Source organism: Babylonia areolata, chromosome 7 (assembly GCF_041734735.1).
Source record: "Babylonia areolata isolate BAREFJ2019XMU chromosome 7, ASM4173473v1, whole genome shotgun sequence".
NCBI lineage: Eukaryota > Metazoa > Mollusca > Gastropoda > Neogastropoda > Buccinidae > Babylonia > Babylonia areolata.
The window spans coordinates 41,650,456-41,674,863 of record NC_134882.1 but is presented as its reverse complement, the minus strand read 5'-3'; the positions used below and the strand labels follow the sequence as shown (position 1 = coordinate 41,674,863).

Sequence of the window (24,408 nt, the reverse complement as noted above, 5' to 3'; positions counted from 1 at the left end):
TTTGAAAAAAATGTAGTCTGAATTATTTCTTTTTAGGAATGATGAAAAAATTATATAAAGCAGCATATTGCAATGGTGAAATAATTGGCTTTCTGTGAATCATACCATTATTTGCTGCCTGTTTTCTAACAGTTTCATTCTACTTTCTGATGTCAAACATTGTAGAGATGACCCTGTCACTGTCATCAAACAGGCTGACAGCTGAGTGTGTCTGTGGTTTTCTCTTCAGGAAAACACCTCATCGTCACGGCCACGCATCGAGGACAAGCTTGGTTTGGGGAGTGACGAGGAGCGGGCGTCTGACGAGTCCAAGGATGAGGACACAGCCATGGACAACACTCTGGTGCCAGACTCAACTCTGGCAGCCGCTATCGCAGCCCGCAACGTGGCTGAAACCATGAACAGCCTGACAGAGGTTAGTGCAGTTTCAGTTTCAGTTTCTCAAGGAGGTGACAAATCCAGGTATGCTGCACATTAGTCATTCGGATGAGACAATAAACCGAGGTCCCGTGTGCAGCATGCACTTAGCGCACATAAAAGAACCCACGGCAACAAAAGTGTTGTTCCTGGAAAAATCCACTTTGATAGGAAAAACAAATAAAACTGCACGCAGGAAAAAAATACAAAAAATGGGTGGCGCTGTAGTGTAGCGACGCGCTCTCCCAGGGGAGAGCAGCCCGAATTTCACACAGAGAAATCTGTTGTGATAAAAAGAAATACAAAATACAAAAAAATCTGCTTGGCAGATGCCTGACCAGCAGCATAACCTAACATGCTACTCAGGCCTAGAGTGCATGCATATATATTTGTGTACCTATCTGAGTGGATTTCTACAGAATTTTGCCAGAGGACAACACTTGTTTATCCATGGGTTCTTTTACAGTGCTCCAAGTGCGTGCTGTATCCGGGACCTCGGTTTATCGTCTCATCTGAATGACTGGACACTCAGTTTAATTTTTCAGTCAAACTTTGGAGAAAAAGCGAAACTGAGATTTGAACCCAGACTCTCATAAACAGTGTATTGGCAGGTAAGTGTCTTTACCATTCTGCCACCTACCTCCTCAGTGCTGGAGGTGTAGAATGGTCTGACAGTTCAAGCTGTCAGTGTGGTTGAGCTATGCTCTGTGATTTTATAGGGGATGGGGATCCGTAGCAGAGTATGTTTGACATTTTTTTCTGTCATTGTGATATTAATTTGAAATTCCTCACAGAAAGAGGATTATGCTGAAAATGTGATTGGTACCTTGAGAGTTAGTGGGCTGTATTCAGACTTAAAACTGGACTGGTTTACTGTCCATACCCAGGTGCAGAAATTCACTGTACAAAATGTACAAACATTAGAATGTGAAGTGGTGATGATTATGCTGCATTCTTGAATTTTGTGCTGGCAGAGAGAGGAAGGGTCAGGAGCCACAAATCTGAGAGAACTGTCCCAGCAACGCCAACAGCTGGGGAGAATGATGAGGGAGAGCCAGGAACAGGTGTGTGTGTGTGTGTGTGTGTGTGTGTGTGTGTGTGCTAAATCAACAGGAAATTGCTGAGGAGGGATATGGAAGAGAGACAACACACAGAAAGTTCTAGAATATTAAAAGACATGGTCCCCATACAACTTTTTTACCCTGTGCAGTCATTGCCAGTCTCAGGAACTGTGTTCCATCTCATCGCTTCTCTACCCAGCAGCCTGGGTGGTTGTTGCCCTGCTAATGTCATGGATAACTTGTCAAGAAATAACTTGTTCCCTTGGGATGAGTGACTCGTAGACCTTTACTTTTAATTGTTGCTCAGTCCTGTTCACAGATACATTTGATTGTAGCCTTGTGCTGTATAATGTGGTGTCGGCAAAGATGAAGAAAAAGCAAATGCACAAAACCTGTTTATGCTGTGGAGTGGAGGCCTAGTAGTAATGTGCCTGACTAGGAAGTGGAAGTCCTATATACTTCCCCCCTCCACTAAACCCTGAGTGGTAGTCTGGGTGCTAGACTTTTGGATGAGATGATATACTGAGGTCTAGTGTGCAGCATGCACTTAGTGCATGTAAAAGAGCCCACAGCAACTTAAAGGGTGTCCCTGGCAAAAATCTGTAGGAAATCGGCTTTGACAGTGAAACAAATACATTTAGAAACGGAACAAAAGGAGAAAAAAGGTTGGCACTGAACTGTGGTGACACACTTTTCATGTGGAGAGCAGCCAGAATTTCACACAGAGAAATCTGTTGTGATAAAAACGTATTGCGATACAGTACAATACAGTGCAGTACAGTACAATACGACACAGCACAACATTAAATTTTTAAAATATACAATACATATAAAACAGTACAAAACAAACCACTATTGGTGGTGTTGGTGCAGGATGGACCAGCAGCAGCATCCGGCAGAGAACTGACCTCACTGCAGCGCCAGCAGCTGATGACCATCATGAGGGAGAAACAGGAACAGGTGGGTTCACTGCACTGTACAGGGTGACATTAGAACAGGTAGGGAGTGGGACTGGAGTGCTAGGGATTAGGAAGGGGGATGTTGGGGGGTGAGTTTGTGATGTGGGAACAGGTGGTGGTGGGGGGGGGGGGATTTGTGATGTTTGTGATGTGGGAACAGGTTAGTTTGGTTTGATTTAAATTAAGTATATTGAAGAAGGAAATAAGAGTTAATGTGGATGGTGGGGAATGTGTTCAACAGGTTTTCACTTTGTTCAGTGTGCTTGCTGACTGTTGAAAGTTTTTATATTTAAACAGATAATTTGATCATAGTATAAAAGTTGTCTGGACAATTAAAAAGATGATTTGATCATTGTATAAAAGTAGTCTGCCTGTCTTTGTGTGCGACAGTTACGGCAGTTGCAGAACCGGCAGGATCAGCTGCTGCGATTGAAGACGGAGGCGGAGCGCAAACTGAAGCAGGCCCAGGAGCGGGACAACCAGGGTGAGTGCTGGGACCAGAGCTGTAGGGTCTGACTCCTGTACTTTCCTGTAGTTGGAACAGCTGTGCTGCAGGGATTTGTTCTCTGTGTGTGTGTGTGTGTGTTGTGTGTGTGTGTGTGTGTGTGTGTGTGTGTGGTATTCTTTCCCCATCATCTGTGTGTGTATGTGTGTGTGTGTGTGTGATTCTTTCCCAATCCTGTGTGTCTGTTTGTGAGAGTGAGTGTGTGTCACTGTGTGTGGTGTGTGTATTGGTGAATATATGTGTGTCACTGTGTGTTGTGTGTGTGTGTGTGTGTGTCACGACTCACTGTGTGTATAGTGTGTATGTGTGTGTGTTTAATGTGTATATGTATTTATTAGTGTGTGTTAGTGTGTGTGTGTGATTGTGTGTGTAGTTTATCACTGTGTGTGAGAGTGGATGTGTAGTTCCTCTTCCATGTCTCCAAAAGTGGAACTGGCCACTGCACTGACTGCTGTGTGTGTGTGTGTGTGTGTGTGCGCAGCGCGGGCAGCTCTGGCGGAAGTGGAGGCAGGTCATGCAGCACTCAATGAGGATGGTGCCTTCCTTGATCAGATGGCAGGCCAGCTCAAGTCCAACATCGTCGGCTACCCAGAGTCTGATGACGACGAAACCTCAAATGCTCGGGAGGCAGATCCTTTGACGGAGATTCGGAGGGAGATGAATTCCCTGATGAATCAGTTTTATGAGGTGAGCCTTTTTTTTTGTTTTTTTGGTCCAGATTTTAGGTGAGTTTGTCTTCGTGTTTTGATAATGAATGATGAATATGGTGGTGAAGATGCTGCTATGGGGGAGTGTTTAGTTTTGGGACTTTTTGGCAAGGTTATACTTTGAAGTTGCACTCTCATGATACATCTTGGTGTCAGCCAGGCTGAGAGATGAATATAATCTCAGTGTTAGTCAGAAAATTTGAGCAACACTCCCAGAGACACATCTATGAAGCGGATGACCCTTGACTGACTGTGGTCCCAGTCATCTCGTTTGAGCCTGTAGCTCAATTAGCTCTGGGTAGGAGCTGGCTGTAGGTGGAAAAAATCCATCTCTTATGGGGGGGGTTGAATTTGTGTCTTCTTTCTCTCTCTCACACACACACACACACACACACACACACACACACACACACACACACACTTCTCTCTCTCTCCCTCACCAAACCCCACCACCATCCTACCATTCCAGACTCAGCGTCATGAACGCCTTAACACGGAAGGCAGCATCAGCCGTGCCGGGGCTGGTGGTGGCGGCGGTGGTGGTGGTGGGGGCGGCACGCGGGGTTCAGGGGTGGCGACATCTGCGGGCAGTCAGGCAATTGGTCAGCAGCAGCAGCAGCTGGAGGACAAGCTTCAGGACCTGCAGCAGAAGAAGCACAGCATGGACCAGCTGTTGGCTCAGCTTGAGACGCTGCGGTCTCAGAGACTTCAGGGCCTCAACAATGGTTAGTAGTTCATAACACTGATACTGGATTTATAAACGATTTATAGATTCCTTTATGATTTATAGATTCCTTTACCAGTGCCATTCAGCAAAGATCTATAAGCATTTCAAAACCAACCCAACAAAATGTGATGAAAATTGAACAGCGATACCAGGATATCCATCAGTCTCTTTTGTCAGGGTGTTGTGGGCAAATTGGATTCATTTTGACTTTGCGTTTAGTATGGAAAATGTTATTTGTGGTCTGGAAAAGATCTGGAAAAAGTATGGATGGAGATTCGAACCCAGGACCCTCAGACTGTGAAGTCAAGGCTTTTAGCAGAGATGTGACTTAATTTTAGGGACTAACAAAATGAGGGACTGAAGAGACTTCAATTCTCCATTTTTTTTCTGACTTGTTTACTGCTGTGATTTGTCTGTAGGAACTGGAAACACCAGCATACACCCCCCCCCCCTTCCCCTCTACAAACACAGTTGCACGCCATCTCTCTCTGCTATCAAGACATTGATAGATTATTATCATTATTTTTTTAGGCTGGCATGTGTGTTTTACAGTTGACAGCAAACAAGAAGCGTGTTTCAACAAGCATTTTTAATTGCTTCCCTTTTTCTAGAAACCAGCAGCAGGCAGTCTGCAGCGCTACAGCAGTCTGCACCACCACCCCCACCCCCACTGCAGGCACCCACCTCTCAACAGCACCTCCCCTCTCAGTCCCCACCGGCATCATCTTCCGCCACAGCTCAGTCGGCATCTGCCCTGCCCCCACAGTTGTCTGCCCTTGACCCGGAGAATGACATGGCGTCCATGTTGTCATCGTACCTTGTGGGCAGCGTGCCTGGCATGTCAGAGCTGTTGAGGGCCAGTGGCATGGGTGGGGGCGAGGAGGATGAGGAGGGGGAGGGTGCACTGAGGGGGTGGTCGACAGAGGAGGGAGGCGACACAGCCGCCATGGCCATGTCTGTGCAGGAGGCCCAGGAGAAACTTACGTGAGTGTTGTGTGTTTCCATGCTGTGTGTGAGTTAATGTTGGTGTGTGTGCTGTGTGTGTGTATGTATGTGGTTTACATACAGTGTGTGAGTTTTTCTAGGGTTTGAGAGTATGTAGCTTTTGTGCATGTGTGGTTTGCACACATTGTAAGTTTATGCTGGTGTTGTGTGTGTGTGCTGTGTGTGGTTTACACACAATGTGTGTTAATGTAGGTGTTGTGTGTGTGTGTGTCCTGTGTGTGGTTTTTGTGCCTATTGTTGCAGCAAGCTGTTTAGAGTAATGTTGTGTGTGTACACTGTTGCAGCAAGCTGTTACAGTAATGTGTGTGTACATTGTTGCAGCAAGTTGTTGCAGTAATGTATGTGTACATTATTGTAACAAGCTGTTAATGTTGTGTGTGCATGTTACAGCAAGCTGTTAGACATGTTGTATGTGCATGCAGCAAGCTGTTACAGTAATGTGTGTGTACATTGTTGCAGTAAGTTGTTGCAGTAATGTATGTGTACATTATTGTAACAAGCTGTTAATGTTGTGTGTGCATGTTACAGCAAGCTGTTAGACATGTTGTATGTGCATGCAGCAAGCTGTTACAGTAATGTGTGTGTACATTGTTGCAGCAAGTTGTTGCAGTAATGTATGTGTACATTATTGTAACAAGCTGTTAATGTTGTGTGTGCATGTTACAGCAAGCTGTTAGACATGTTGTATGTGCATGCAGCAAGCTGTTACAGTAATATTTGAGTACATTGTTGCAGCAAACTGTTGCAGTAATTATATATATATATATATATAATATATATATTTGTATGCACATTGCAGCAGACTGTAATAGTAATGTTTGTGCATGTTGCAGCAAGCTGTTGCAGTAAATTGTGTGTTCATGTTGCAGTAAGCTGCAACAGGTGCGTGAGAGGCTGAACCACCTGCGGGATCTGGTGCACTACTACCAGAAACTGGAGAACCAGCCTCTGGAGGAGGACAACAGGCAGGAGAGACCCCTGTGAGTTGTCTGCCCTTTCTCTTTTCACCTTCACCCTACCTTGAGGATCATAGCCCCCTGTGTGTTGTCTGCCCTTTCTCTTTTCACCTTCACCCTACCTTGAGGATCACAGTCCTCTGTGTGTTGTCTGCCCTTTCTCTTTTCACCTTCACCCTACCTTGAGGATCATAGCCCCCTGTGTGTTGTCTGCCCTTTCTCTTTTCACCTTCACCCTACCTTGAGGATCATAGCCCCCTGTGTGTTGTCTGCCCTTTCTCTTTTCACCTTCACCCTACCTTGAGGATCACAGTCCTCTGTGTGTTGTCTGCCCTTTCTCTTTTCACCTTCACCCTACCTTGAGGATCATAGCCCCCTGTGTGTTGTCTGCCCTTTCTCTTTTCACCTTCACCCTACCTTGAGGATCACAGTCCTCTGTGTGTTGTCTGCCCTTTCTCTTTTCACCTTCACCCTACCTTGAGGATCATAGCCCCCTGTGTGTTGTCTGCCCTTTCTCTTTTCACCTTCACCCTACCTTGAGGGTCACAGTTTGTGTGTTGTCTGCCCTTTCTCTTTTCACCTTCACCTTACCTTGAGGGTCACAGTCCCCAAAGGGTGAAAGAAGAGTAAAGGTTTTTGTGAAGGAAAAGGAATGAGGAATCTGAATCTGGGCTTTTTTGCCAATCATTTTGATTGCAGATAACTATATTAGGCATTTCTAAATAAAGATAATGATTTTTTGTGACAGAAAAAGTCTTTTTGCACCTCCACAGATTGACATACAAAATGAAAAAAACAAAATACAGCTATAAATGACATTCTTGTTGTTCGATTATATCTGGAGAGGAAAATAAAGTCAGCGTTCAACCACAACTCTAACAGAGTGTGAATAACTGTTCTGACAAAGGCAAACGTGGATTCAGTTAACATAAATAGTCAATCCGATGCTCAGAAACTGAGCAGTCAAGCTTTGTGACACCAAAGAGTTTCCCCGGATCCATGAAGAGGGGGGAGGTCTTAGATGACATTTGCTCACTCCAGGTTGCAGGTGGGCCGACAAAGGTGTATGCGGTATGTGCTGGTTTGCCGCCTCTACAAAAAAATCAGTTGTGATCTGTGACAAAAAGCATGAACAATGAAAAACAGTGTTTCCCTTCCAATGCACTTTCACCCTGGGTTTCATGCAGATCATGGATTACTGGTTGTCGTCCATTTTGCTGCAGTATTCAGTGAAATCTGTTTTGCCCTCTGACTGACCTATGACCACTCTTCTTTTTATGTTAGCTCATCCATGTTTGTCTTTGTTGGGACAGTTACTCTCCTTCATGTCTGCAGGACTTGTGATTGTTATCATAAAGTCTTACCAAACCCTTTAGAGAGAGTGGTGATTGCAGGGACCTGCGTATGCCTGTGGATGAGTCGCTGCACCAGGACGATGTCCCGGTGACCATGGGTCAAAAGGTGACCCGTGCCCCCATGGCCCCTGTGCCCATCCCCCCAGAGGCCGCAGCTGCTTCGGCCCCTTCTGAGGAACAGTCAGATGAGGAGAATGCTTCTGCCTCTGAAGACTGGGGGTCTGGTATGGGTGCCTGGGACCAGGACCCTGAAGTCCAGGGAAAAATTCAGTGAGTGTGTGGGTGTGTGGGTATTTGTCACTTTGTGTTTATGTGTGTGAGTGTGTGTGTGTGTTTGTGTGTGTGAGTGTGTGTGTGCGTTTATGGGTATGTGTGTGTGCGTGTGATGTGCTTTCAGAATTGCATTCGTGAGGAAGCCTTCTCAAAGCGTACATAAGTTTACCCGTCATCCTGACAGATCATTTGTGGCTTGTTTGCAGGAAGCTCCTGAAAGCCAAGGACAAACTGCGGGACCTGCAAAGCTTCATTGCCAGTATTGACGGAGAGCTGGCCATGGAGGCCCCTCAGGGCAGGGCAGGACCACTCACCACTCACACTGCGCAGGCCCGAGGGGTGGAGGGAGCCATGGCTGCTGTGGATAGGATTGCAGAAGGTGGGACGGCATCAGTCAGCGAGGGGGAAGTGCCTGGTCTCCCCACAGTATCACAGGGGTAAGTTGAACTTGAGTTCCTATCCACCTGTGTTAAGCTCTCTCCATACAACTGACAAAGGAGGTGATGATGACAGTTTCATTGCTGCTGATGTCAATAACATGTTACATGTGGAAGGACCACACATTGAAGAGATGAAGGAAAAGAATTCTGCTTTTTTTTAAGATGAAAGCTATAGGCTGGGCCATTCAGACATCCTCTGGACATCAGATGAAAGAGAGAGAGGGACAGAAAGGGAGACTTGCCAGCTGTCCCGAGTGAGTTAAGGTGTGGTTGTTCATATCAACTCGTGGTATTTTCTGATATTACTACTTACTGCTTCCATGGGTTACAGGGGCACCACATGGTGGAACACTGCGCCACAACCCTCCATCTCATGGTTGTGTGCTGGTGCCTGAGTTCGTGCAAAGCTCCTTCCTGTCTATTCTGTAGTGTTGTCTGTCCACCTCTTTCTGTGTCTTCCCCATTTCCATTTCCACTTATCTTTTCCTGGAGGATGGTCTTGGAGGGACCACAGATATTACTGCTTACAAGTTCAGTTACTCAAGTAGGTGTCACTGCTTTCAGACAAATCCGTATATACACTACACAACTTCTGCTGAGCAGATGCCTGACCAGCAGCGTAACCCAATAAAGGAAATGAAGTAAAAAAAAAAAAAATTAAAAAAAGTAAATGGATAGGTAAGTAACTAAAAGAGGAATTGATGAAATGGTGAATAAAAACAAAAAAACAAATAAAAATGAATAAATAAATAAATGGAATACTTATAGGATATCAAGTGAGCATGTCATGACTTGTAACTCTTTGAGTTGAAGAGTGAAAGATCCCAACAGCCACTTTGAACAACTTGACCATGGCATATGGGTTGTTGATCTCGTCATCTGGACAATAAAAGCTGTGTGCTAGAAATCAGGGCTGGGTTGCTTGAGCAATCTGTACGGCACCAAGAACTTTTCAGAGTGTGCTAACGCCATGGACTGTGAAAATCCTTTATGCTAAGTAAACTTACTGCTTCTGGGATGGATCAGTACAGTGTGAGTATGAGCATTTGGGATTGCTTGTGTGGTCTGTTCTCTGAGGGTAGGGGTGTTGGCATGCTTGCTTGTATTTCAGTGATGAAATTATAAGTTACAAGATGAATTTGGTTGATATATGGAGAAGTTAAGTTGAAATAATACATGGACATGTTGTAGAATGAATGTTATTCATGGTATCATGAGTGCTTTACATTTCTGGAAAGTAGAAGGTAAGTATTTGCCAGTACAATGTAAAGAACATTTTGTTGTTTAAATTTTTATAAGAGACATGTGTTGAGAGGTGTGTTTTGGTGACAGAGGGGAGATAGGAGTGGTGTACAGTATGTGTAAAGTATGTGTTGAGGGGTGTGTTGTGTATTGAGGGGTGTGTTGTGTGTTGGTGACAGAGGTGAGATAGGAGAGGTGTACAGTATGTGTTGAGGGGTGTGTTGTGTGTTGAGGTGAGGTGTGTGTTTGTTGGTGACAGAGGTGAGATAGGAGAGGTGTACAGTATGTGTTGAGGGGTGTGTTGTGTGTTGAGGTGAGGTGTGTGTTTGTTGGTGACAGAGGTGAGATAGGAGAGGTGTACAGTATGTGTTGAGGGGTGTGTTGTGTGTTGAGGTGAGGTGTGTGTGTGTTGGTGACAGAGGTGAGATAGGAGAGGTGTACAGTATGTGTTGAGGGGTGTGTGTTGAGGTGAGGTGTGTGTTTGTTGGTGACAGAGGTGAGATAGGAGAGGTGTACAGTATGTGTTGAGGGGTGTGTTGTGTGTTGAGGTGAGGTGTGTGTTTGTTGGTGACAGAGGTGAGATAGGAGAGGTGTACAGTATGTGTTGAGGGGTGTGTTGTGTGTTGAGGTGAGGTTTGTGTTTGTTGGTGACAGAGGTGAGATAGGAGAGGTGTACAGTATGTGTTGAGGGGTGTGTTGTGTGTTGAGGTGAGGTGTGTGTGTGTTGGTGACAGAGGTGAGATAGGAGAGGTGTACAGTATGTGTTGAGATGTGTGTTGTGTGTTGAGGTGAGGTGTGTGTGTTGGTGACAGAGGTGAGATAGGAGAGGTGTACAGTATGTGTTGAGGGGTGTGTTGTGTGTTGAGGTGAGGTGTGTGTTTGTTGGTGACAGAGGTGAGATAGGAGAGGTGTACAGTATGTGTTGAGATGTGTGTTGTGTCTTGGTGACAGAGGGGAGATAGGAGAGGTGTACAGTGTGTGTTGAGGGGTGTGTTGTGTGTTGAGGTGTGTGTTGTGTGTTGGTGACAGGGGGGAGGTTGGAGAGGAGATGCAGCAGCAGATGAATGAACTGGCACGGCTGAGAGAGGAGAGGGAAAGACTGCTGGCCCTGCAGTCACAGCTGCGCAGTCTGCACAAGAGATACGAGGTTGGTTTCCATTGTGGACATCTGTCATCCTCTCTCTCTCTCTCTCTCTCTTTCTCCATGCTTCCAGCTCTGATCTTTGTATCTTTATTTTTCTTTTTTCCTTTGTTTTCAGCCTTGTCTGGCCATTTAAGGCCGTGCTTTGATGTCTTTTCCTTCTCCTGTTCTGTGTTGTGTGTGGTTGATGTTGTGGGCTGACAGGTTCAGCATGCGGGTTAGAAAAGCCTTCCCTGTCAGTTTGTTGTACTGTTAGAAAGATAACTGTCTATGTTTTGTGCTTTTGGAATGCTGTTGGAAAAATGTTGTCTCGTCTGTTGTGCTCTTGGAAAGATACTGAATTTTCCATTCCTGTGTCTTTTGTCTACAATATTTTATCAAGTGACAGTGTGTTTTTGCTTGTCTCTGATCATGAATCAGTTGTATGCATCTACCCATTTCTGTGGAATGGAAGTCATCTACCCATTTCTGTGGAGTGGATGTCATCTACCCATTTCAGAAGAGTGGAAGTCATCTACCCATTTCTGTGGAGTGGAAGTCATCTACCCATTTCAGAGGAGTGGAAGCCATCTACCCATTTCTGTGGAATGGAAGCCATCTACCTATTTCAGAGGAGTGGAAGTCATCTACCCATTTCAGAGGAGTGGATGTCATCTACCCATTTCAGAGGAGTGGATGTCATCTTTCCATTTCAGAGGAGTGGATGTCATCTACCCATTTCAGAGGAGTGGATGTCATCTTTCCATTTCAGAGGAGTGGATGTCATCTACCCATTTCTGTGAAGTGGATGTCATCTACCCATTTCTGTGGAGTGGATGTCATCTACCTATTTCAGAGTCATGGAAGTCATCCATCTACCCATTTCAGAGGAGTGGAACTCATGAGTCATCTACCCATTTCTTTTTAGTGTAACTCCTCTGCCCATTTCTGTTCCTTGACCATTCTTCCTCCTTCGCCCACCTGAGTATAAGGCGGCCTGGAATAGAGATCATCATGCTCACTTTTGCATTCAGCAAGGTTCATTGTCATTCTTTCTTTCCTCTTTATTATTATTATCATTTTTTTTTAATGGCAGTGTTTTCCTTCATATTTCTTTCTTTTTCAGGATCTTGTCTTAGCATTTTTTCCTTTGCCCACCCTGTTTCCTACCCCTTTAAGGTTGTAGTAGGTGAAGTTGGAGGATGCAGTGGGTTGTTGCAGACTGTGGCATGTAATGCTGTGACAGACTGTCATATAAAATGACAGACTGTCATTTTGCGACAGCTGATAATGCTGTGACAGACTGTCATTTTGCGACAGCTGATAATGCTGTGACAGACTGTCATTTTGCGACAGCTGATAATGCTGTGACAGACTGTCATATAATGTCATGACAGACTGTCTTATAATGCTGTGTGTTAGACTGTGTCATACAGTGTGACAGACTGTCCTATAATGATGTGTTAGACTGTCATATAATGTGAGACTGTCTTATAATGCTGTGTTAGACTGTGTCATATGTTGTGACACCGTGTCATACTGTTGTGACAGACTGTCATATAATGTTGTGACACTGTGTCATATAATGTTCTGATAGGCTGTGTCATATATTATTATGACTGTCATATAATGTTGTGACACTGTGTCATGATGTTGTGACAGACTGTGTCATATATAATGTTTTGACAGGCTGTGTCATTTTATGACTGTCATATAATGTTGTAACACTGTGTCATGATGTTGTGACAGACTGTGTCATATATAATGTTTTGATACGCTGTGTCATATATTATTATGACTGTCATATAATGTTGTGACGCTGTGTCATGATGTGACAGACTGCGTCATATATAATGTTTTGACAGGCTGTGTCATATATTATTATCATTCATTTCATTCATTTTGCCCATCGCTTTTGGTGGAGCATAGGCCATTGACGACCCCTCGCCATCGTACTCTGTTCTGGGCTGTTCTGGCCATTCCAGTCCAGTTGGTCCCTTGCTGCTTCAGCTCTGCCTCGGTGTCTTGCCTCCAGCTGTTGCGAGGCCGGCCTCTCTTCCTCGTTCCCTGCGGGTTCCAGGTCAGGGCGTGGCGTGTGATGCTAGACACTGGCTTCCTGAGGGTGTGTCCGATCCAGCCCCACTTCCTCCGCAGTATCTGCTTGGCCACTGGTTCCTGTCCCGCTCGCTCCAACAGATCTTCGTTTCAGATCTTCTCCTGCCATCGGATCTTGTAGATGCGCCTCAGACAAGTGTTGAAGAATGTCTGAATCTTCTGCTGCATCGTCTGTGTTGTCCGCCATGTCTCGCATCCGTAGAGCAGAATTGACTTCACATTGGAGTTGAAGATGCAGAGTTTGGTTTTCATACTGATTGCTCCAGATGCCGAGATGTTCTTGAGCATGATGAAAGCTGTTCTTGCCTTGCTGATTCTGGCTACGTCGTCTCGGTCTGTGCCTCCCTGTCGGTCAACCACGCTTCCCAAAGACTCCACCTCCCTGATGGGCTCTCCACCGACTGTGACTGGTGTGTTGGCAGTGGGGTTGATCTTCATCAGCTCGGTCTTCTTCTTGTTGATCTTGAGCCCTGTCCTGGCTGACGTGGTCTCCAGGCGAGTGGTCTTGTCCTGCATCTGGCTGTGGTTGTGTGACAGGAGCGCCAGGTCGTCAGCGAAGTCGAGATCGTCCAGCTGTGTCCAGAGTGTCCACTGTGTACCGTTGTTCCTGCCTGTTGTAGTGGTCTTCATGATCCAGTCGATGACCAGGAGGAACAGGAACGGTGACAGCAGGCATCCATGACGAACTCCGGTATTCACCTTGAAACTTTCGGACAGCTGGCCTGCGTGGGCAATCCTGCAGCTCATGTCGTGGTAGGTGCACCGGATGAGGGAGATGATCTTCTCTGGGACTCCATAGTGCCTCAGCAGCTTCCACAGCGTCTCTCTGTCCACACTGTCGAAGGCCTCATAATCCATATATTATTATGACTGTCATATAATGTTGTGGCACTGTGTCATGATGTTGTGACAGACTGTGTCTTGTATAATGTTTTGACAGGCTGCGTCATACATTATTATGTCTGTGTCATGTAATGTTGTGGCACTGTGTCATAGTGTTGTGACAGATTGTGTCATGTAATGTTCTGACAGCTGTGTCATATATTATTATGACTGTGTCATGTAATGTTGTGGCACTGTATCATGTAGTGACAGACTGTCATCTAATGTTGTGACACTGCCATATGTTCTGGCAGGCTTTGTCGTGTATTATTATGACTGTGTCATGCAATGTTGTGACACTGTTTCATGTGACGGGCAGACGGAGAGGCAGGTCAGGGAGCAGGGGGAGGAACAAGCTGAGGGCAGTGTGAGGAAGGAGGAGGTAGTACAGCCTCCCAGCACCTCCGTTGTCACCTGTAAGTTTGCTTGTATATATCATTGTGTGTGTGCGCACGCGCGCGCGTGTGTGTGTAGACATGTGTACATTTGTGAGTGTTTATGTCATGTGCATAATGTTATTTAAGTGTCTGCATCCATTGCTTCCTATGACACTATGTAAGTCATAGGAATAATGATTTTAACCCAGGACCCAAGCCTTGAACATCTTGACCTTGAGTGTGAATGCCAGTAGGTTGTTAAACTCGACTCGTCCCGTTATATAACTGTGCTTGTCAGTCGCTTCTGATGACAAAGCATGCAGCATGTAAGTTATGCAGAGATACCAAATGTTACGAGTTAGCCGTATTTGTTACACTCGATTGCAGTTTGTTCCGATGTTACACCAATGTCAAAATTGTTCCGACGATTCAATTTCGACTACATAGCATGGTCACATACTTTCCAATCATAACATTACCCAGATGCTCTAGACTTATGGATCATGAGTCCAGGGCAGTCACTACTAACATTGTTCTCACGTGATGATGCTCAGCTAATTGCATACGTGTTTACATTGAAACAGCATTGAGTGGACCAATCAGCTTAATAGTTTGCCCAACCAAGAGAGAACATAGCTGAATCAAGTTGTGTCTTGGTCAAAGAGTGTCTGCTGTTGTGGCTCAGAGTCTGAGTGTTCCGACTGAATTAAGAATATTCCTACCAAATTTCCTGATTGTTCCACAAACACTTCACAGGTGTTGGCATCTGTAGTCATGTGAACAATGTTGTATCTTGTGTCGTGACAGTCGCCTCCAACGATGAGCTGTACAGCAAGATGAGGGACCAGCGCATCGAACGTGAGGAGCTGCGTTCCAAGAAGAAAGAGCTAGAAGCCATCATGAAGAAGGACCAGAACCGCCGCCAGTACTTCCGTAACCAGGACAACCACAGCGACACTGTCTCCTACACCACCGGCACCGATGCCTTTGGGTGAGTTTTATTTGGGGTTGCAGCAGGGGTGTCATTGTATCTGGTTTACTTTGGGTGAGTTTTTGTTTTAATTTTTTAGGGGTAGGGGATGGGGGTTATTGTGCTTCGTTTACTTTGGTAACCAGGGCAACCACAGCGACACTGTCTTATACACCACCGGCACCAATGCCTTTGTGTGAGGTGTTGTTTTTTTGAGGGGGTCATTGCATAATGTTTATTTGCAGTTTACATTTGGTAATTTTCTTCATTCCAAGAAGGGGAGATTGGAATGGAAGGTGTACAATTGTAATGAGGACATTAGCAGAGCAGACTCATGGAGGCACTACAGCAGCTTAAGTGTGCACTGAGATCATCACCAATTCTGAGAGGTGTGTGAATTATAAGTTTATTTTTCCTGCACCTCTGAGCATTGAAACAGATGATGACGGGCGCAATAGCCGAGTGGTTAAAGCGTTGGACTGTCAATCTGAGGGTCCCGGGTTCGAATCATGGTGACGGCGCCTGGTGGGTAAAGGGTGGAGATTTTTACGATCTCCCAGGTCAACATATGTGCAGACCTGCTAGTGCCTGAACCCCCTTCGTGTGTATAGGCAAGCAGAAGATCAAATACGCACGTTAAAGATCCTGTAATCCATGTCAGCATTCGGTGGGTTATGGAAACAAGAACATATCCAGCATGCACACCCCCGAAAACGGAGTATGGCTGCCTAGATGGCGGGGTAAAAACGGTCATACACGTAAAAGCCCACTCGTGTGCATACAAGTGAACGCAGAAGAAGAAGAAGAAACAGATGATGATGAGCAGTAATGAGGGAGAGAGAGGGAGGGGTTGGTTTTGATTACCTTGTTAAATACTATTTGGCTTCTTCCTTTGAACAGAGTGAAACAACTGAAGTTCTGTGACAGTTTCTGTAACAGCTTGCCTGTGCGTTGTGCAGAGCCAGTGCCAGTGCTGATGCTACCATGGCAACGTGGGGGGGTTCCACAGTGGACAACCTGGAGAACATCACAGAGGACGAGGACGCTCAGGATGGCAACAACCGACCTGATGATGATGATGATGGTACTTTTCATTGTGATGTCAAACATACAAGTAATAGTATGATGGAAGCAACCGAACTGACGATGATGATGATGATGGCACTTTTCGTAGCGATATCAAACATACAAGTAATAGTGGGATGGAAGAAACCGACCTAATGATGACGATGACGATGACGATGGTACTTTTCATTGTGATATCAAACATACAAGTAACAGTAGGATGGAAGCAACCGACCTAACGATGATGGTACTTTTTATAGTGATATCAAACACAGAATACAATAACAGTTGGCAGAATACAAAAAAAATTAGCAGTATAAACGTCCACAAATTAACATCTTTGCCGTTAATAACATAAATACTGATCTTATGATTCCATATGATTTTTTTTTTTTAATTAAAAAAAAATCCCTACATGCTGAAGAAAAAAAACACCTGTGGTTGCATCAGTGACTGAAAAAAATGTGCTTTGCTCTTTCAAACATGAAAAAAATCTTGAAAGTTTGCCTGATAGTTGCAACAAAGGTGATACATTGTACTTTGAGCAAAAAGTTATTGGTGTCCTTTGTCATGATCATTGTCTGTTGAGCCATGTTTCTTACAAATGATGATGCATAGAAAGCAAAACAGCACACAAGCATTATACACATCTCACAGACACATAACAGAATGAAAGACATGCAATCCATTCTCAGGGTTTGTTGAGGGTTTGGCGCATCAGGTTGGATAAGTTGAACTGTGTTTTGTAGGTGGGTGACAGAAATAGAAGGCATGGAGTACATCCTGCCGGCACAGTGCTGTACAACAGAGGATAGTGTCAGTCATCCAGCAGCAGTTCGAGAGTTAATGACCTAAAAAAAAAAAGAAAAAAAAAAAAGGATTTTTGGAGTACCATGGAGCAAGGTGGGAGAATCATATATGATTGGGGATGAAAGACAGACACCACTCAATGCATTATCAGTTACTAGATGTCTTTTTGGTCATGCTGACATTAATTGTGTTTCCATGCATGCCAACATCCCAGAATAGCAGTATCTGTTTTGGGAAAAGGTAAGAAAAGAGGGCGCTAGTCAGGGGGGCAAAGGGGAGGTTACCTACTTCCGGGAGGTTATCGGCCGTAGCTACTTTCATTTTCTCCGCATAGGCGGATAGTAGTTTGCACAGCTCAGGAATGTCAGACCCCTGCCAGAGTCTGCACTAGTGGGTCATGGTAAGTATGTTACTTAAACGCAATTTTTGGAGGTATCTATTTTCATGGGTGGATAAACATGATGGCAGATGGGAGATAGTAACTAGAACAATCTGCACATGCATTTAAGCCCTGAAACGTGACTAAGTTCAGATAATAGCACGGTCAACAAAAAAGATGGCTGGCTGTTGCAATCCAATGTGAGACTGAAGAAGAAGATGGAGAGCAAATCTGACTGTAAAAACAAAATCAGCGCTACCAGACCTTCAGGACAGAATACAATGAACAGTGACCACGTTTACAACAGGGACAGAAAGGGGAAAACTTTGTGCACTCTCTGCAAGTGTAAAATCTCCCATCAGTTATGTTGGCTGTGATGATTGTTGTCCACACTGATGAAATGAAAAAAAAAGAAAAAAATGGTGTGTCCCTAAAAATCCTTAAAACATTTCAGTGTGTATGTTCATCTGATGACTGTGTTCTGATGATAAGATGTTGGTGCAGGCAGGTACATGTTTTGCTCTGTGTGTGTTTGTGCACCAGGTTACCCCAGTGACGGGATCGTTCAGGTGGAGGAGGAGGAAGAGGAGAATGAGACGGACAACGGCACCTACACCATCGGCTCGGACGCTCGGCAGCGCCGCGGCCCTCAGCAGCAGGTCAGAGGTCAAGGGGCAAGGCCAAAGACAAGTCGGGGACGTCGTGGCTGTCCTCAGCCAATCAAAACCAGCAGTGAGTGTGGTGCCTGCATGGGATAGTATGAAGGAAAATTTGTAGACGGTAATGGATGTGTCTTGTCAGTTAAACGACAAACGTTGAGCAGTGGCCTGGTAGTAATGTGCCTGACAAGGAAGTGAGTGTCCACATGTTTGATTCCCCTGTTTGGATCAGGAATTTTATTCCTCTCTAAACAAGCCATTGCATGCAGACACACTCTCATGTGCTTGTATTTACACACCCACTCGCATATGCTTGTGCAGTGTATTATCAACCTGTGAAAAGAAAGCAAGCTTGTACTTCATCACATTATTTCATGTGTTAGCAGCCTCTTATTATGTGCATTCTATTATTCAGTTATGATCTGTGTTTTTATATGTGCTGCAAGTATTCAGTTATGTCCTGTGTTCTTTCTCTTGTCGTCAGTTTTCAGTTATGCTGAGTGTTCTTGCTCATGCTGTCAGTTTTCAGTTATGCTGAGTGTTCTTGCTCATGCTGTCAGTCTTCAGTTATGCTGAGTGTTCTTGCTCATGCTGTCAGTCTTCAGTTATGCTGAGTGTTCTTGCTCATGCTGTCAGTCTTCAGTTATGCTGAGTGTTCTTGCTCATGCTGTCAGTTTTCAGTTATGCTGAGTGTTCTTTTTCATGATGCTAGTTTTCAGTTATGTCCTGTGTTCTGTTTTATGCTGTCAGGTAATCAGTTGTTTGCTGTGTTGTTGCAGGTTCCAAGAAGAGCAGTAAACGACCACAAAGCCAGCCTTGGGGTCGTGTGGCCAGGGAGGAAAGAGCGCAAAATCAGCAGGTCATTTGGACTGTTCTTTGTTGATGCTGTGGAGCAGTGAATATATAAAATGTGGGGAGCGTTAGATGAAGGTTTATGTCCATAAGAGGAATCGAGCAGTAAGTCAAGTCTCGTCACATCAGTGTAACTGCCTTTTGTCCACTTTAAAGTGATTGATACCTGTTCCAACTGAGCGAGTGTGTATGTTTGTGTGTGTCTGTGTCTGTGTGCGTGTGTGCTTGTCGGAAGTGAAAGGCTTGAGATAAGAATTACTGCCCTGTTTGCCAGAGGGCATAATAGGGAGTAAGCAAGCAAGTAAGTAATTAAGATAGAGATATAATTTATCATCTCAGGGCGTAGATGAAATACTGACAGCTCCAGACAGTTAGGAATCATTTTTGGTAGAAAAGTTTTTATTATCAAGGCATAGTTAACCTGCTGACAGCTGCAAACAGAGATGGGTAATTGAAATGGTGAAAGCTCCTAATAGTGATAATTCATTTCTGATAAGGGATGTTGTGTATAATCTCAGGGCATAGATGACATGCTGACAGCTCCATACAATGACGGGTGGTTTCTGTGCTGTACAGGGTCAGCGAGGTTCCCTGGGATCAGTGGAGGGAGGAGGGGAGGGGGTGGTGATGCAGGAGTTCCGGAAGCAGGTGGAGAAGATGTCATCCCTCTGTCAGAACCTGATGGCTTCCCCGACCTCCTCCACAGGATGGTCACAGGGCAACAGTCGCTCACAGCTTGCCACGGTCCCTCCTCCTGGTTGGTGTATACTGAGTGTGTGTCTGTGTGTGTGTGAAGGGTAGAGTGTGCGTGGGAGTGTGTGTGTGTGTGTGTGAAGGGTCGAGAGTGTGTGTGTATGTGTTTGTGCGTGCGTGCGCGCGCGTGTGTGTGTGTGTGTGTGTGTGTGTGTGAAGGGTGGAGGTTTGTGTGTGTGTGTGGAGGGTGAAGGCTTGTGTGTGTGTGTGTGTGTGTGAAGGTTGGAGGTTTGTGTGTGTGTGTATGTGTGTGTGTCTGTGTGAAAGTTGGAAGTGTGTGTGTTTGTGTGTGTGTGTGCATGCGTGTGGGCATTTAACTATGTAACTCTGTGTGTGTGTGTGTGACCTGACAGAGGCGGCCAGCCCAGTTGGCACCGTCAGCAGTAGCCCTGGAGAAGTGCAGGCCCAGATGCTACGGGACATGCAGCAGCAGCAGCTGATGCTGGCGGTGACGCAGTGCAACCAGCAGCTGATGCTGCAGCAGTGTGACATGGCTGCCCTCCACCGCCAGCTCCAGCATCTCATGTCCTCCATGCAGCAGGGAACCCCCCCGTCCCTCCTTGCTGCCCCCACGGTGCCCCCCAACCCTGACCCCCGCACCCAGCCCGTGCTCATGTCACAGCCCTACCTGTCCCCCCTGTCGTCCACGCTGGCGGCACACGTGCCCAACAACGTTTCGACCAGCGTCAACGTGCAGTCGTCACGGCAGACCACGTTCACCGTGAACCCCAACTTCACGTCCAACCCCTTCTCAGCTGCGGCGGCGGCGGCCGATCCACAGAGGTTCCCTGTGTCGCAGGCTGTGCAGACATCTAGCGGTGAGCAGCTTGGGGAAGGTGAGGGAGTTGGTTATATGTCAAAATATTTTAGATACAGTCACAGGCTTCAGTTTATGTCAGAGCAACACAGTGAACTTGCTCACTTCAAACTAGGTCAGGGAGCAGAAGTTAGTAATTGCTTTATTGGAGAGGAAAGAGGCTGCAGCTATCAGGCTTTGCTACAATGTGGAAAACGGCCCTGTCATCATAACCCCTGGATGTCCAGTCGCCTATGGCGGTGCACTGTCTAGTTGACTAATGTCGTCTATGGCAGTGAAACTGGAAGAGTTGAGCATTCCATTAGCTGTCCAGTGATATTTTGCATTGTTAGTATCCTTTTGTCTTTTCCTTAGTTCCATCAGTATCTTCACAAACCCCATCAACATCATCATCATAGAAATATAGAGAACACTGTCTGTAATGGTGGGGCACACACACACACATGCATGCACGCACGCACGCACGCTTGTGTGTGGACACGAGCGTGCACACACTCACACCACAGCGCAACGCAATGCAATATAACACAACAACGCAGCACAGCACAACACAACACACTTGTGAGAAGAATAAAGAAGACTGAAACGAACCTGTATCTGTTTGAAATGTCAGCCAAGCCCCAAGGGGAAGTGGAGGAGGGGGGACCTGGCAGCTCTTTCCCCCGACCCATCCGCCTGTGGGAGGCCTCCAGAGCCTCTGAGGACAGGGCCCGTAACTCTCAGCCATCAGATGCTGCGCCCAAATTGAACCTGCAGTCTTTCCTCAAAGCGCGTAGAAAGTAAGCTGTTTGTGTGTGTGTATGTGTGTGTGTTTGTGTGTGTGTGTGTACTGTGTTTGTGTATGTGTGTGTGTTGTTGCATTTTTGGTGGGTGCAAATGAAAGGCACTCATCATGCTCATGTTTGTGGGAAAAAAAGTGCAAATTAAAGACAGGTTTTGCACAACAGAGTTACCAGCCATTATCAGATTCTGGACTTGATGTCATTACTCACAGGTTGGCATCTCCATGTACAAGAAACATTCATGTGAAGTGATATACTATATTGACAGTAATATATGATGAAAACAACCAAGTAATCTGCTTTTAACATTCATGATGATTATGGTGGATGATAACATTCATAATTTCACCCAAATTTGTGTTTATGTGTGTGTATGTGTGTAATCATACAATACCCCCTGCCTATTGGTAAGTTGACATCAAAGAGTGGTGCCAGAAGATAGTTAATCTCCAACCTGTGGTGTTTGTGCAGGAAAAGCTCCCGCAAACACTCCTCGGACAAAAGCCCTCAGATCAGCACAGGTAAGTTCTGAGTTGTTTATATAACATGTTCACATTTTTTATTTTCTGTCACTTTTGGTAACAGATTCTGAAACGGTATTCATAAAATATGTGGGAAGATTTGAAGAAGAGAGCTGATTAACACTCACTTTCTTTGAGTGGGCTTGCATTTGATAATATGCTTTTGTGTGGAGGAAGATAGATGGGGAAGTGGCTAAAGAATTGGAGAGAGAACAAGGAACCTTGTGTCACTTTGTGAAGTCTGTCTGTTGGTTTTATCAGCCTGGCAGCAAGTTTCTCTGAAAATGATCCAGAACGGATTTAAGAAGGCCATTATCGACAAATCATTGATGATGTCAGAGTCTTTTCATCAACCAGTGCCAAAGATGAAAACATGGTGGACATAACCATTGCTCTGCATTTGTCAGCGATTCTGAATACGATTTTTCATGATTTTCGGTAGATAACAGTGTTGTGTGAATGTGCGTGTGTATGTGTGTGTGTGCGCGCGCATGTGCGTGCCAAACTGATAGCACAATCATAGATGATGTCAGTCTAATCTCTCTTGATCTTGGCCCCAGGAACAAAATTTGTTTTGTCTGAATGTTGAGCTTCTTCACTTTTGATGTTTTTTGCTTTTGTTTAACAACTTTATCATGCCTGATAATCTGCACTGTACATATTGTTATTGTTAAGATTAGATAAAAGAAAAAAAAAATGCGGCGGGGTCATGCCTTATTATGTGAAGCCCTTTGTAGTCCATAAAATATGGTAATAAAAAAAGTCATAAAAACACATTCATATTGTAAAAGCTCAATTCACAAAGTCGATGATGTAATGTATACTATCAATACCACTCCTATTTCACAAACCTTGGTAAACAACTTAAGAACAATCACAGTTCAAAATTATACATTTGAAAGAAGTACAGTTATAATTTGCATGCAAGGAATAGGTAAAACATTGAGACAAAGCATGGGATACAAGGAGCCATGTTGCATTGTTTTTGTTTTTTTGTGTGTGTGTGTGACAGATTATGGGGAGAGGCGAGGGCCGTACCGCGCAGGGGTTGGTGGTACAGGGTTCAACGATGCGGCCTCCATGTCCAGTGTCTCTAGCCAGACAGAGGGCGCTGTGGGGGGTCAGGCTGTGCCCACACAGTGAGTGTTACGTTTGTGCGTGTGTGTGTTGTAGGTGCATGTGTGTGGGTGCATCAGTGAGTGTGTGTGTGTGTGTGTGTGTGTGTGTGTGTGTGTGTGTGTACACTCCACAGATATATATATATTTTAGAAGAGTATCACCACCCCCATTAACTGTTTCAGAGTGTAAACCTGCCCCCACTTTAAAGTTTGAAGGCTTGAAAGAGATACACACGCACACTCTATCTCTCTGTCAATCACATTCACTCACACACAGCATGCAAACCCTCCCCCCCATCCCCCCCTGAGCCCCCTCACGCATACATGCCTCCTCACACTCATGTATAACTCCTTCACATAGACATACACATGCACGCGGGCTCATCACGCACAACATCCCTGCCCTTCCCACACACACCACCCTCCTCACACTCACATGTACACCCCCCGATCCCCCCCCCCACACCCACACACACACTGTCCCCTCATTGACTGGTCCTGGATGTCCCCTGCCCACAGAGTTGGAGGAGGGGAGCTGAATTTGTTTGAGGAGCTAAGGGAGACCATCTACACAGAGGTTGCCACACTTATCTCCCACAACGAGAGCCGCCCCCAGTACCTGCTGTCCCTCTTCAGTGAGCTGCAGGCCATGACCTCCGACCTCATGCGTCAGCGCACCCTGTTTGCCCTGCGGGAGATTGTGCAGACCACGCTCAAGTCTGATGGTGACCAGGACAATGGGCAGGAGGTGAGGGAGTGGTGTGTGTGTGTGTGTGGAATTTCTGGCTTGGTGTTTTCAGTGTGATGTGTTGTTTTGCTGTGTCTTTGTTGGACTCTAGCAGTGAAACAGGCTTCCAACACTGATGGAAGTCTTGGAAAAGAGAGAGAACTATTTTTAGGGCTGGAAAAAGTCTTGGAAAAATATGTTTTGTCCTTCAGAGTCTGGAAAAGTCTTGGAAATTTGATAACATTCTTGGCCATTACTATTCAAGAAAGAGCTTAATTAATGTATTAAAATTTGAACAATCAGTTAAAAAAAAGAAAAAAAGTGATGACATTTGAACATCTTTACTGTGAAGTCTCCGGAGGAGGTGGTGGAGGTGGCGGGTTGGCGTTGTTGAGAGGGCCAGAAGTAGAGGGCCCAGAGTATTTGTGAACCGATTGCGATCGCACCTCAATTTTAGCCCGATCTCCCAATCGAGCCATATAATTGTGTGACCTGGTTGAAGACATAATTTGACAAAAAACAAGAACGCCAGAGACAGACAGACAGAAAATACAAAGAAACTTTGCCGTATGAAGAGCACAGGAACAGGAGTCATGATGGCTGCCCGAAAAAGAGGGTGCTGGTCAGGGGGACAAAGGGGAGGTTACCTACTTCCGGGAGGTTATCGGCCGTAGCTACTTTAGTTTTCTCCGCGTAGGCGGATAGTAGTTTGCACAGGACAGGAATGTCAGACCCCTGCCGGAGTCTGCACTAGCGGGTCACGGTAAGTACGTTACTTAAACGTAATTTTAGGTAGAAAATTTCCTTAATCAGT

General features: G+C 45.4%; 1 protein-coding gene across 6 annotated transcripts in view; it reads left to right on the top strand.

The window, feature by feature from the left end:
• The window catches only part of LOC143284040 (uncharacterized), a 56,768-nt gene that overhangs the window by 15,313 nt on the left and 17,047 nt on the right, over positions 1-24,408 (top strand). For 5 of the 6 annotated variants that reach the window (XM_076590645.1, XM_076590644.1, XM_076590641.1 and 2 more), the window contains exons 8-29: positions 230-415; positions 1,392-1,481; positions 2,352-2,438; positions 2,828-2,921; positions 3,424-3,629; positions 4,119-4,374; positions 4,988-5,360; positions 6,251-6,361; positions 7,732-7,962; positions 8,172-8,402; positions 10,677-10,794; positions 14,084-14,180; positions 14,949-15,132; positions 16,071-16,195; positions 17,909-18,097; positions 18,804-18,883; positions 19,453-19,633; positions 19,983-20,465; positions 21,060-21,225; positions 21,700-21,749; positions 22,762-22,888; positions 23,387-23,615. In XM_076590645.1, coding sequence (XP_076446760.1) covers positions 230-415; positions 1,392-1,481; positions 2,352-2,438; positions 2,828-2,921; positions 3,424-3,629; positions 4,119-4,374; positions 4,988-5,360; positions 6,251-6,361; positions 7,732-7,962; positions 8,172-8,402; positions 10,677-10,794; positions 14,084-14,180; positions 14,949-15,132; positions 16,071-16,195; positions 17,909-18,097; positions 18,804-18,883; positions 19,453-19,633; positions 19,983-20,465; positions 21,060-21,225; positions 21,700-21,749; positions 22,762-22,888; positions 23,387-23,615 — 3,894 coding nt within the window. The remainder of the gene's footprint in view (positions 1-229; positions 416-1,391; positions 1,482-2,351; positions 2,439-2,827; positions 2,922-3,423; positions 3,630-4,118; positions 4,375-4,987; positions 5,361-6,250; positions 6,362-7,731; positions 7,963-8,171; positions 8,403-10,676; positions 10,795-14,083; positions 14,181-14,948; positions 15,133-16,070; positions 16,196-17,908; positions 18,098-18,803; positions 18,884-19,452; positions 19,634-19,982; positions 20,466-21,059; positions 21,226-21,699; positions 21,750-22,761; positions 22,889-23,386; positions 23,616-24,408) is intronic. The other variant, XM_076590642.1, reaches the window with a different exon arrangement.